Source organism: Simochromis diagramma, unplaced genomic scaffold (assembly GCF_900408965.1).
Source record: "Simochromis diagramma unplaced genomic scaffold, fSimDia1.1 OVJJ01000402.1, whole genome shotgun sequence".
Lineage (NCBI taxonomy): Eukaryota > Metazoa > Chordata > Actinopteri > Cichliformes > Cichlidae > Simochromis > Simochromis diagramma.
Genome location: NW_024386972.1, coordinates 3757551 through 3771596, shown reverse-complemented (window position 1 = coordinate 3771596; position 14046 = coordinate 3757551). Strand labels below are relative to the sequence as shown.

The window sequence follows — 14046 nt, the reverse complement described above, 5'->3', positions numbered from 1 at the left end:
ATAGTTAGGGAGTTGGTTTTACTGTTGTTTCCCCATTTGTAAATATCCTGCTTCTGTTTTGCCCTCTGCTTCTGTAGCCTACCACATGAAATAGCATGTTTATCCATTTTTAGGGACTATGTTTAGTGAACCTCAGGAGGAGTTTGAGATGTTTCTCTTTAAAGTTTTTTTTTTTTTTTTTACATTTTTATAAACAATGTTTTGACATCGACTGCCTTAGAGATTAAAGATCTTGACTCCACATTTTTGAAAGAGCAAACTTCAAACTTTGAAGAGCAAATTTTGGAGTTTTAAAAGCCCATTTGATGTTTCGAAATGTACATTTTAAAATTAAATATGACATTAAAGAGAATGGCAGGAGACTCAGCTCTACTGACATTAATATATGTTAAGAGGAGGATCAGACACTACATTATAGATAAACTTTGGCAGGAAAAAGTGTATTTCTTATAGTGAAATATAAAGTGCAATTAGCACAGCTGACAGGTCACATCGTAGGTGCAACTCCAGTGATGTGATCTGTCAGCTGATGGTTTTTTTATGCCTTACTTCAAAGCGAATGACTTTCAAATTGCTTGCGTGCAGTTTACAGTGTGAAGCTGTATGTGAAAAAGGAGGACACTCTGAAATGTCTTCAGTTATGGAGACAAAATAACAGAGTGATCTTTTTTTTTTATCCTAGTATGAGCCTTGGGATGACTGATGAGTCAGGTTCAAACAGCTTTCAGCCAAGAAAACCATCTTCCTTTTTGGGCCACTCGTCTCTCCTCTGACAAAACAAAACACAAGTTGGAAGAACTGGTGTCAGAAAGCCACAATGGCATATTGACACATTCTCTGCTTAGAGCAAACTTTCTGTGATGGGAATGGGTTAATCCCAACTTTGAATTTGTACATCCCTTCCCTTGGACTTCCCTCTGCCTCCATAAAATATCTGTTTCTTCATTACTGACAGCTGTGAAGAATCAAGTAACTGGAAACTTCATACTGAATGAAAAAAGTGAAGATGCCAAATCAAAGACCTTCATTGAAAATGGTTTACAGTGGGAGTATTCCATTGAGGGTGAGAGGGAGACATTGAAAACAACTGGCCCTCTGCATGAAGGGATCATAGTCCTGGTGAGTGTATCAAGTAAATTTTCCGAGCTTCAGTTTGTCCTTCCAAATTTCTGTTTATTCTAATAACGTTTGTTCACTTTGCTGCAGATCATTCCTCAGGAAGAAGATGCAAAAGTTAGCTTAACATATAAGTACATCATACATGAGGACCTGCTACCACTTATTACCAACAATAATGTTCTTCTTGCCGAATTGGACACATATGAGTGGGCACTGAAAAGCTGGTCTCAGTGCTCCAAACCCTGTGGGGGAGGTCAGTGAATGTACTGAAGCTGCGGGTTTTTTGCGTAGGCTCAAACAAAAGTAAAGATAAATCTGGGCAACTTTTTTTTCTGCTTTCAGTTAAACTACAGAAATTAATGAGTTAAAGAAATAAAACGACTCACAACAGTTCAAGGTTTTAATAGCTTACTATATACCATAATTATATAACAATAATAAACCCGTTCCACCTGAGTTTTATTTCTTATATTTTTGCATTTAATTTGCTTCTGATGTTCCAACTTAAAACACACAATTGTGAATGAATTAATTATGAATTATGAATTATCTGTTTTTGAGGGGAGACATGAAAAAATAACAGAAATATAAGGCCAAGCATTTATTGTCTATGCAGACGATTAGTTCAGTCTTTGGCCTTTTAATTTAGACCACTTTGATTGAAGTTGACTGAAGTCTTTGTTTCTTTAGCTGCTTTTCTTTCTTAGGGAACAAAGCTGGATGCATTGATTTCCTCGTGCTGTGATCTCTTTTGGTCTGCCTGACCCTTGCTTTAGATAAAGTGATCCAGTTTCTTCAAAGTGGCGTAGACTGTCATGCAGTGCTCTCTTAGAAAACTTTGCATCAAGCCTAGATTTGACTGTGAGAAAGCCCCACCTTACTTAGATTGAGACTTTAGTTTCTGAGGCTTTTACTTAGCTCTGATTTCATGTTTCCTCCCACCAAAATGTCTCTTAATAAGCAGGTTTTTAAGCTTAAAACTTGATATTTCTAAAAAGCAAACTGCTGCTAGAGGGTTTACTTTTGATGCACTGATCAAACACGCCTAAGTGTTATCTAAATGCACTGATGGGATGATATAGTTACCAACAAAGGGTCAAGAATCATTCAACTTCACATTTTTTGATTATTTTAAGCTTTGACAGATTTTCTGTGTAGTCTCAGACATTTCGACCCTACTATATATTTGTGTTTTTGCCTCTGTGCATCCATACAGGCAATTTTAAATCAAGCGATCAAGATGTGATTGAAGTGGAGATATTCAGCTTTAATTCAATAATAACTGTTTATTATTACCACTAGTTTTATACACAGTCCCCTATTTTCACAGGCTCTAAGCTAATTGTACAACTGACTGATAAGAAGCGTCATGGCCAGATGAAGCCTGTTTCCGTGTTCTGGATCTGGAGTTGATTCTGAGTGTTGAACTTGTTGAACTTCTTTAGCTGCTGAAACTCTTAATATGAGGTCCAAAGAGACATTGATGCAAGTAAAGGAGGTCATCATTAGATTGGAAAACTAAAATGAACCCCTCAGACAGAGAGCAAAAACTTTGGGATTGTCTAAATCGAGACTCTAGTCTTTACAAGAATGAATGCACTAGCCAGCTCAGCATCACCAAAAGGCTTGAAAGACTGCAGAAAACAACAAAAATGCATGATTGCAGAATTATTTCTCTGCAGGAGAAGAACTAAGAGCACCTTACCTACCTTAAGGAGGTATCATTGTGAAAGACTACAATCAAGAAATCAATGCAGACGGTTTACAACAAGCTGCAAACTACTGGCTACACATTTAAGAACAAGAACGTCAAATTAGATTTGTTACAAGTTGAATTTCTTTGTCCAATTACTTTTGAATCTCTAAAAATTTGGGACTCTATATAAAATTATTTTTTACAAAGTTATGGAGGTCACATGGTATATGATCTATAGTCTTGCTGGTACATTCCTTATGTAATTTTATATCCATTAGGCATACAGTACACCAAATATGGATGCAGGAGGAAGAGTGACAGTCGTTTGGTGCATCGTAACTTTTGTGAAACCAGCAAAAAGCCCAAACCCATCCGAAAACGCTGCAACACCCAAGACTGCAGCCAGCCCACGTGAGTGACTTTAAACTACAGCACTGCAGCTCTATCAGCATGAGCACTTTTAAAATTCCTTTCATGCCGTATGTCCACTCTGACATGACTTTTACCATTTTAGTGAGGATGTAAAAACTAGTGTAGAAAGGTTATTTAATTTTGGAATGAGAGGGATAGTTTTATTCAAACACAATGCTCTCTTGATAGGTGGGTGGTAGAAGAGTGGAGTCCTTGCAGTAAGACCTGTGGAAAACTCGGGTACCAAACCAGGGTGGTGCAGTGCATGCAGGAGCTTCACAATGGTACCAACAAAGTGGTCCACAGCAAACACTGCACTGATGAACGTCCAGAGATAAGGAGAGCCTGCAACCATACTGTATGTCCTGCCCAGTGGAGGACAGGGGCATGGTCTCAGGTGAGACAGGATCTTCTTCTTCTTCTTCTTCTTCTTCTCCTCAGTGTTCTCGATGGAAGCTGATGAAAATAAAACATATTTGTGTGTGTGTTTGTGTGCGTTGGGTGTGTCGCAGTGCTCAGTGACCTGTGGCGAAGGCATTCAGCAGAGGCAGGTGGTATGCAAGACCAGTGACAACACCATTGGAGAATGCGAGGGCGAGAAACCGGAAACAATCCTCATTTGCAAATTGGGACCATGTTCAGGTGAGATGCACATGCATGTACGTGCTAATAGAGGAGAGATTTGGCCACCTTGCTACTAGTCTCACATACACCATTAAAAGGACACTGCTTCTGCTTCTGACTTGTGACAAGTAAATGCATTATGAGTCTTGCACATGTTATCATAATCCTTGCAGTAGATTTTAGAGAAGTGTAGTGTAACACAAGATTTGCCTCGTGAACATGAGCAGAAATCTTCCAAAAACAACTTTGTCTCACTAATGGTTACAAGATTGCTGCATAAGACCCTTGAGACCCACATAGGCAAACACTTTTTTTCAGGACTGAATACATTTTCTGTTAATGCTCTTTGTATTAAATATCCTGTGCACACAAAGACACTTCTTTAAGACCTTAAATATTTCTGCACCAGTGCCCTTCCTCAGCCTTTCTCATTTTGCTTCCTCTTCAAAGAGCTGAGTGCCTCCAGTTCTTTCAGTTCTTTTCTTTTTCCTTGCATTGGTAGTAAGTGGAAAATTATGTGCTTTGAAAATACACAAAGGAACACAAAGAATTCCAGTTTGCACTCCGTGTCCTGTGAACAACAAAGTTCTGTTTTCCTGTAAAAGAAACAGATTCCCAGAAGCTTTTTCTGTCATGGCTTCTTTTTAACCCCAGTTTTGTTTTGTTTTTTGCTGTTACACTCTTCAGGACATCCAGGGTCTTCTCTCGACGAACAAACAATGGAAAACTCTACAATAAAAGACGAAGCTGTCTATCTAAGAGTTCCAGAAAACCCTGTCCAAAAAATCTCTTCAAGTAAGCTACAATGCAATTTTTTTCTGAAATCAATATAAACAGAGTAGAAGTAGAAATGTTCATTTCACCGCAGTTTTTAGTGATGTTCTCTGTCCTGTTATTACTAGATGAGCCATGTCTGGGGGATAAATCGATTTTCTGCCAAATGGAAGTCCTTTCCCGGTATTGTTCCATCCCTGGATATTATAAGCTTTGCTGTGAGTCTTGTGACAAGAAAGAAAGCCTTACTACCCATGTTCCTGACTTTCACACCCCAGTAGCCTTAGCTGAACCTGACATCTCAGCTCTTTCTCATCCTGCTTCTTCCAAGCCACCTCATGTCACCACAACACAGACCCCGCCAAAAACCACTAAAGCCATCACTCGACGGCGTCTTTTCACTACTCTGGTGCCAACTACAGCTGCCACTTCTCAAACTTCACCACAGACAAATGCTGCTCCGCCCCAGCATCCCACCAGCGAATCCTTTCTCACTGCTGGAAAGAGAGATTCAGATGCTGGGCCAGTTCTACCTCCGGGGCCGCCACGGCCTACAGCAGACTCAAGTGGAGGTGCCTCTAAAGAGCACAGCCCAAACAGCACTTTAGGCCCAGCTGCTGCAAGATCAAGAAGGGACACTTTAGGATCAGAGAGGGACTCCAGTCACAGAAACTTGTCGGCTCAGAAATGAACAGTGAACAATGTTGTGAATGTGCTGTTCGGTGAAATGGCCTCAAACATCAGCACACCCTTTGCAGTATGTGATTTACTCAAAGTTTTTCTTTTTTTTTTATTATTATTATTATTATTATTTTTCTGTCCATGATAGTGAACTTAGACCAGCCCAGTGGTGGTTACCTCATCAAAACTTCAGAGCGATCTGGTGCACGGCGTCGCTCGGCCGTGTGTGCTTCAAATATGAAATGGAAAAAAAAAAGTTTAAACAAAGGTGCTGTAAACTAAAATGACTTCAAAATGTGATGACTGCATTGCTACATTCATGTTTTTATCTGTGTACAGTTGTGCAAGCCTGTTGTTTTTTCAAGTGCATTAGAACTACTATTAAACTCGTGAACATAAGGAGGTCATAGACTATGGTTTTGGAGGTGCACGTGCCAGCTATGGGGTCTGGAGTGTGCCACCAGAATAATTATAAACCTTATACTGTATTTATAATATAGAGCTACATTTTTTAAAGACAAAAAAAATCCTTATCCCTGTGTAGTGTCATTGTCTCTGCCAGATGCCATTTTATGACAGCTTTACCCACATATGAAATGCAAGAAGTAGCTACAGGACTGGCAGGTTAGCTGTTATGTTGTACATAATAGTTATTGGTCTAAACTCAAAAAGCCCTGGCAAAAAAAGTCTTATGTATTAACCTGGCGTATTCTATCAAATACCATGCTAATTCCATTTATTTATACAGTATCCATCCATATTCTTCCACTCTTCTAAGTTCGGGTTGCAGAAGAAGTAGTTTAATCACAAACCTCCCTGGCCCCCTACTCGAGCTCATTTGGAGTCCCAGATGATAACCCATCCTGATAGGGCTCCTTCTTGAAATTGACAGCTCCCTTTATCCCCATTGTTGCCACAACAGGTGCCAACCGACTTGCAGCCACAGCTCTGTAAAGCCACCTTGGCAAAGGAGATGTGGAACAGTCTGTTTGGACTAAAGTCCCCTGCCTCCTTTGAATGTTGTCAAAGTTTGAGTGGGAAAGGAAGATGTCATATATTAGGGCCTCTAGCAGATATTCTGAGCGCACCCTCACTAAACATCTTGGCATGCCGGGCCTGTGAAGCATCCTCCCTTGCCACAGGATCCAACTCACCACTAGGTGATGATCAGTTGACACCTCAGCTCCTCTTTTCACCTGAATGCCCAATACCTGCTGTCGCAGTTCCTACAATGTAATTACAAAATCAATCATCTGCCTGCGTGTTTAGGTAATTTAGCCATTGATTTCTAGTAAAGATTCTTTCCGTGCTATGTTTCTCACTTATAATATCAGTGCAGAAAGACATCAAGAGGTTGAGTTAACAGGCATGGCATAGATTTTGCTTCATTGCTTTACTGTTGTGACTAAGTTACTAGCTAAAGGCCTAGTCAAACGTTGCAGGGAAATACAACTAAGCATCTACTGAACCTTTTTTTTTACTTTAAAAAACGTATTTTCTGTCGGTACAGAGAGTATGAGTGTCAATTTAGCTCCATTAATAACAAAAGAGCAATAGCTTGATAAATGTGCATATATAAGATATGCTAATTAGCCATGTGGTCATGTTGCTTACCCTCGATCTGTTATGAGCTGCTAATCTCTGCTCAACCAGTCTGGTAAAAACCGCATTCAGGTCATTCAGGTAAAGAGTGAATTGGAATTAAAATACTTGACATGATCTAAAAGCAAATGAACTTAAATGATTAAAAACAAGTATATAAAGATAGAAGCTAAATTCAGAGAGTCATTACACCAAATTATTATTTAAACAACTGTCAGATTATCGGATGTTCTTACATTTCTAGCTGTTTTTCCTCCTAGCTTGATGTTTGTTTGTTTTTTTAACAAATTGAATATGCTTATTAAATATACATCCAAGACAATGGTATAATCGTATTACCTTACTAACTGATCACAATCAAGCACTCTTGAATTCTACAGTTATCCTGGAGGTACCCTCCAAACCTCATGCCATCACTCCTGGCAGGGAGCTCAGTGGCTTCTCTATCCCTGGTGCTCTTTTTTGATGTCCGACATACCGCTGATTATCCTCACTGACAGGAAAAATCATGACCGTTTGCAAGCCATCCCCACTGTAGCATGCCCGCTGTCTGTTTTTGTGGACGTCAGTCAATTAATGCTTTAAAATGCTTTTCAGAATATAACGCATTATGATATATATTTTTTTGTAACTGATGTTTTTCAGATAATAATGTATATAGTGTAAATTTCAAGTTATGAAAAGTTGTGTTGCAATTGCAAAATACAGGCCATGCTGTCTACACACTGTGGTTGGGCGTACTGTTACACCAGTCCTGCATTGCGGTTCATAACGTCATTATTTTTATTGTATAATTCTTGTATATACGTACCTAAATGAAAGCTTTAATGTTAATATTTATTGAATTTTTAAGTGGTATGGTGAACAAAGTAAAACACATTTGAAAGATGTTGCTTTTGCTCTTTCCTCTGCTCATATCCATTTACTGCAGTTATATTTTACTTTGATCTTTTTTACTCCCCTGAGTGGTGCGCATTCATCATGACCAAGTGTGTTTCAATCAAACACATCCAGTTCACACATTCATTCTGTCTGATCTAACTCTTAGAAATAAATCACAGGCACTGAAACACATTCAAGCACTTTATTAACTACGTCCAGTCATATACAGGGTGTATCAAGAGACAAGTGATGCCTCTTAATCAAATCTTAATGAGGTTTGAGTGGCACAATGTAACAATAATTGCCAGTCTTCTTCTGCCAGGCTGGTACTGATCTCTGCCAGCTCTGCTGTGTAAAAATAAGACGCTGCATTTCCTATCTCCTTAAAACTGTATCATTTCGCCGAGTAACCAGGCATTCACTGTCCCCCCCATCTTCTTCTGTGAGCAATGACAAGGTGGTACTGTGGTGTGGGTGTCACACAGACCAAGTGACTGAGTCAGCCAAGGCTGAGACGTCTGCGGAGGTGTCTGGTGAAATCCAGCTGCACCCGAGGCAAAGCCTGATTGACAATAGACTTTGGCAGCCAGCCCTGAGAATAAAGTGACATTTATTAGACGCCTGAATGGTATTTGTTGACTGTCAGTCAACAACAAAAAGAGAGAGGGAGGTGCAGGTAGGTGGTCTGCTGCTGTACAATAATTATGCATTGTTCATATGTAGATATTGTTCGCTTTTGAATAATATTAACACAGAGTCCACTTATTTTCCCAAGCCTTGAACCACATCTCATGGCCTTTTATTGCTGTTCTTAGCTCATGAGGGAAGAGCACTCTCGGTCAGCTCTAAAACACCATGAGATGCAGTTGATAAAGCAAACACTGAGATTTTGACTTGTACACAGTGCATTACATTTACTGACAGGATTTAAAAAGGAAAACCTGAGAAATGCAATAAGAAAAATCTTCTCATTTAGTTCACTTTTACAGAAACAGAGGAAATGTGTACATTGTTTTTGTTCATGAGTTGTTTAACATATACAGTGTGAAATGGCCAGTTTGTATACGTGTAATGTATAATAGAACCCTGCATTATTTTGCATGTGCAGATTTACATTTATTAATTAATGAATTTACCTTTACGTCCATATTAAGAAGCCACGTGAAGCGACTTTTCGTTGAATCTTCATCCAGGGCCTGTATGATGATGCAGGTTGGTCCATGCTCAGCTCTGTACTCACGCAAAAAAATGTGTTTTAGTTTTCAAATTTCTTTTAGCCTCGCCTGTCTTTATTTTAATTATCAGTAATCATACAATGCATGTGGTTCTTTAGCCTTTTCATGCCGTTGGCCAGGGAATTCAAATTTCTTTTATAAGCTATTAAAGGTGCATAAATGCTAAAAAAGAAAAAGAAAAAGAAAAAAAAAGGCATTTTTAGCCTGTTGCTAGGTGGTTTGATTGGCAATAGTATGATAAAATATGATATATATAACAACCTTCAGGGGCCTAAGATGTATCTATGTGCATAGTTTGGTTTGGAGGAGTTGGTTGACCTCAGACAGAAATGTATTTTAATGTATTAAACTAAGATTTACCTTGCTCTTCCCACCAACTTTGACCCATCTGTTGATCATTTAAGATTACATAATAAAATATCTCAGCAATTGGAATAAAACTTGCTACAAATAGCCACGATCTCCTCCAAATGAAATTCACTGGTGACTCCTACATTTTATAATTAGCACCATCATTAGGCAAACTTTAAATTCTGTTCACTACTTAATACATAATGATGTATGCTCTAATGCAGGGGTGTCAAACTCAAATACACAGTGGGCCAAAATTCAAAACTGGAACAAAGTCGCGGGCTAACATTAATATTTATTGAAAAAAAAAATCTTCCTCCAGATATAAGAATGAATCTTTTCTTATGGACTCAAACAAGTTTTGCTGAAAAACTGAATATGGAACAACCAAAGCTTAATACTAAACAATATATATATATATTAGCTGTATAATAGCAGTAGGCCAGCTCTAATAGTAATTGGGTATGGCTTCGTGGGCCAAATGTAATTAGGCTGCGGGCCAAATTTGGCCCGCGGGCCAGAGTTTGACACCTATGCTCTAATGACTTTCCCAGTTAACCCAAGCTATTATTTTTGTGGAACATGTTATACCTACTAAACATCACTCTATCAATGATCACTGTAGACAAGTAATCATGCTTGTATTAATATTTAGTTTGGCATCACTGCCACATAGCTTCCCTAAAACGCATCCCAGCAGCATTTAATATATAATTGGCTATGAAAATTAACTTTAGCTCTCCTCATATTTTTTTCTCCACTGAAATTAGCTGAGGTTGTATGGAAAAATTAAAACATCAGAGCGCATCAAGACAATTTTTCCCCCATTTGTGTTATTTTATCTCCCTTCGTGGATGACTAAGATTAACTCAGACTCTTTATATAAGAAAAAGTTCAATTAAGCTGTTGAGTATCATTTTAGATATGACAATGAATGATTAGTGCCTCGTCTGCAGACGTACCTTACAAAGCCTGCCTGAGGGGGTAATGACTCCAGCTGAACTGCTGCTCCTCCAATATAAACGCTGGACCTTTGTTTGCAGGTGTGTCTGACACTCAGGAAATCCCTCTTTCCAATCACATTTCCTGCTGTCCCAGTTGAAACTTCGTGGATGACAATTGTTTGTAGACCAATACGTTTTAGAACCTACAACACACGAAACCAACAGCATTTGCTTTTCGTTTGCAAAACCTGTGTATAGATTTTTTGTAGCAGTCGGAAAATGCATTTGTTGATGTGAATATGCAGCATGACAACTATAGGTTGGTTATAAAGACTAATTTGCAGACAGGACATGTTGGAAAATTTTGAATATAGCTTAAATAGTATTTGTGTATGTTTAAACTCTGGTATTTTTATAGCTTAAAGTTTTGCAGTTGATCCAGTTTCCAAGTTGTTGAAAGGTGAGTTGCTCACTTTGATTTGCTGTATGCTTGGGTTCCACTGGTGTATTTCTTCAACTCTGACAAACAGGATGTTATAGAGCTCATCCACACTGGCGTCCAACACTGCCTCCAGCCTAAAGACTTTCCTGCCCCCTGGAATCACTTTGCTACAGATCGTATCGCCATTACTCTAAAGAGGAAAAAAACACAGGTTCGTGATGCACTGTTTACTTAACGCAAGATTTTTTCAGAGTGCGGTGACCTTTGATGAACTTTGATGAAAGTGCTTTAATGGCATTTTTATTAATTAGATGTTACCTCAGCAACCTCCAACTTCCATCCTTCTTTCTCCTCCAAAACAGAGAGAGCCTTCCTCATTGCTTCTTGTCCATGTTGTACGTACAGCTGATCTTCTTTTGCTGGCACAGGTTTTATATCTTTTGGCTTGGCCTCTGCAAAAGACCGCTGTTTGTAATATTTTGGCAAACGCAATCTAAAACATTTAATGAAAATAACACAGTTATATTTTACCATTATGATTTAAACCAGTTTGCTGTCTCTCGTGGTTCTCGATTTGTCCCCACTGCTGCAGGTGCGTGATCTCCTGACCTATCACTGCCATGGCAGTGCGTTGAAGTCCTGCATGATTGAATGAAAAATAAAACAGCTTAGGAGACTTACTGAGAATGCATTGTTTGCATGAATAGGAATAAAAAGGAGAAAGTCCTTCTGTAGGTTGTGGAAGGTTTACCTGCTATGTTCTTTATATGTGGGTAGGAAATTCCACAGCAGAGCTTTACAACAGCAGGCAGCATGTCTGTCTTTGGCAGTGACAGCAAAGTAAAGTGTGTCTCTGATCTTTATATGGTCTGCGAAGGACACTCCAGTGAGATAAGGGCCAGAGAAGAAGATAGGACCTGTTCTGAATTCTGTCCTGAAGGCCACATTTGAGACTGTTAACTAAGACAAGGGTTTGGGTGTGATACAGAGAGGAAATTCTCTGAAAGAAAAACCCCACACAGGACAACCCAATTATTTAATGTATCCAACACTTAATCTTAAATATGTTGAGGCAAGATTTTGGAAATTGGAAAGCAGTCCTATTTAGATTTGCAATGACAAAAGCAGTGCATGATCAAAACTGTCACATTTAGAGAACACTGGTTAAATGCATAAGCCTAAATAAGAATAAAATAAGCTTAACCTCCTAGGACCTGGCGTCCACATATGTGGACATCACATTTTGGGTTATTTAGATCAAAATACTCAATTTTGCTCTACAAGGGCCTGATATCCACTTACGAGGACATCATACTGCCACTGATCTATCGAAATTTTAAACAAATATCCTCATATGTGGCTCTCATTTTTCTTAGAAACAAAAATCAGGTTAAAAAAAAATCTGGTAATTCTTTGTTTTTACATTAATCAGGTCCCAATCAGCCCAAATATCAAAGAGAAATTAAAAATGCATGCCGTGGAAGAGTTTGGGTCTTAGGAAGTTAAATGAGGCATTTTAAATAGGACTCATGGTTTATTAAACTTCTTTTTCAGTCATCTTGAAATTGCATATATGCATGATGCATTTTTAATAACCTTTCAGATAATTGGATAATAAATTGGATAATAAAAAGATTATTTAAAAGAATCCCTCAAAATACTCAGAATGAAGTGAACTCTTAGAATCAATTCATCTTTGATGAATAATTAGCCACTCTTTTACCTGTAAGTGAATAAAGGTAGCCTTAGTGAGTTATTTTATTAAAACAAACAAAAAATCTATATAACTTAACAGTAAAAACAGTTTAACCATATATATAATATACACTGCTCTTTCTTATTGAACTCAAAACAGCCCTGACCCATCGAGCCATGGACTCTACTAGACCCCTGAAGATGTGCAGTGGTATCTGGCAAAACACATACTTTAAGTCCTGTAAGTTGTGAGGTGAAGCCTCTGTGTTTCCATTTATTTGTCTAGCACATCCCACAGATGGTCAACTGAATTGAAAGTTGGAAAATTTGGAGGCGAAGTTAACACCTCAAACTTGTTGCTGTGATCCTCAAACCATTCCTGAACCGTTTTTGCTTTGTGACAGATTGCATTATCCTGCTGAAAGAGGCCACAGCCATCAGGGTATACCATTTCTACGAAAGGGTGTACATTATCTGCAACAATGCTTACACATGTCAAAGTAACATCCACACATATGGCAGGACCCGAGGTTTCCCCTCATCATCTTGCAATCTTCTGTCTGTTGGATCAGACCATATGGGCCAGCCTTCACTCCTGGGAGGGCAAAGACTGTGAACACCCCACAAGAGCTGTAGTTTTGCAAATGCTCACTCAGTCAGCTAAACATCACAGTTTGGCCTTTGTCACACTCGCTCAAATCCCTACACTTTCCCATTTTTCCTGCTTTTAACACATCGACTTTTAAGAAACTTTGAAGATATCCCACACACTAACAGGTGCCATCATGAAGAGATAACAAGATTAAACTGTCAGCAGTCATGATGTCATATTTTATTTATTGAGAAAAAGACTTCTATTATGGAGAATAAATAGTGTGCTGACAGCTTAAACTCGAGTTAACAATAAATGCTTTTCTACAAGCTGCACAAACTGATTTTGTGTTATTTCAACATCACAAAAACAAATCCCACAATAATATTTAGTAGCATAAAGATGATGAAATTTTAAATGAAAAGCCCCAGGTATCAATCTGTTTTCTATGACACATCTGGGAAATTTAAAAAATGCTTTAGTAATTTAGTAGAAATCAGGACAAGTACCAAAAAGCGATTCTCAGTGCAAGCCCTTTATAATAATTGGCAAGACCTGCTATTGCACGATACTTGAGAGGACGTAGAAATTTCAGTTCATTTAGTTGGAGCCGTGAAATGTGACCCTGAAAGACAAAGATTAGATCTCTGTTGTAAGGACAGATTAAAGATTAAAAATAAGATTATAAGATTTTACATAAGATAATGCATCTGAAGGCCTCTGCTGTCACTGTGGAAATTCTGCCCTATAAAGTAAGATGAAATGTAATTAGATGTCATAGAGACTGAAAAGTGAGATCGTACATGTCGTGTCAGGCACCGCTTGATTTTTTTTGTTTTTGTTCATTTACAGGTTCATTCGTTCCTGAACACATTCTCTTAGAAAAGAGAAATAAAGGCCAATTCCCTATCAGTCTGCACTATGAATACATAACAACTGACTTGTTATGTAAAATTTTGTTTTTGTTTTTTTCTGTGCAAGAGACAAAACACAAGTTA

General features: G+C 38.4%; 2 protein-coding genes across 4 annotated transcripts in view; one reads left to right on the top strand and one right to left on the bottom strand.

Annotated features, from left to right (window-relative positions):
- The window catches only part of LOC120738076 (A disintegrin and metalloproteinase with thrombospondin motifs 14), a 60269-nt gene extending 52473 nt beyond the window's left edge, over positions 1-7796 (top strand). For all 3 annotated transcript variants that reach the window (XM_040039116.1, XM_040039117.1, XM_040039115.1), the window contains 7 exons: positions 956-1119; positions 1207-1372; positions 3094-3226; positions 3416-3623; positions 3739-3868; positions 4538-4645; positions 4753-7796. In XM_040039116.1, the coding sequence (XP_039895050.1) occupies positions 956-1119; positions 1207-1372; positions 3094-3226; positions 3416-3623; positions 3739-3868; positions 4538-4645; positions 4753-5315 (1472 nt within the window). In that variant the 3' untranslated portion in view covers positions 5316-7796. The remainder of the gene's footprint in view (positions 1-955; positions 1120-1206; positions 1373-3093; positions 3227-3415; positions 3624-3738; positions 3869-4537; positions 4646-4752) is intronic.
- Positions 7797-7977: 181 nt separating this feature from the next.
- Positions 7978-11625, bottom strand: star2 (steroidogenic acute regulatory protein 2). Its single transcript, XM_040039118.1, has 7 exons — positions 11513-11625; positions 11293-11400; positions 11080-11213; positions 10793-10951; positions 10338-10522; positions 8926-9019; positions 7978-8381 (listed from the first exon to the last, which is right to left on the bottom strand). The coding sequence occupies exons 1-7, from the start codon at positions 11574-11576 to the stop codon at positions 8289-8291; spliced, it is 837 nt and encodes a 278-aa protein (XP_039895052.1). The 5' UTR covers positions 11577-11625; the 3' UTR covers positions 7978-8288.
- Between the last annotated feature and the right edge of the window lie 2421 nt (positions 11626-14046).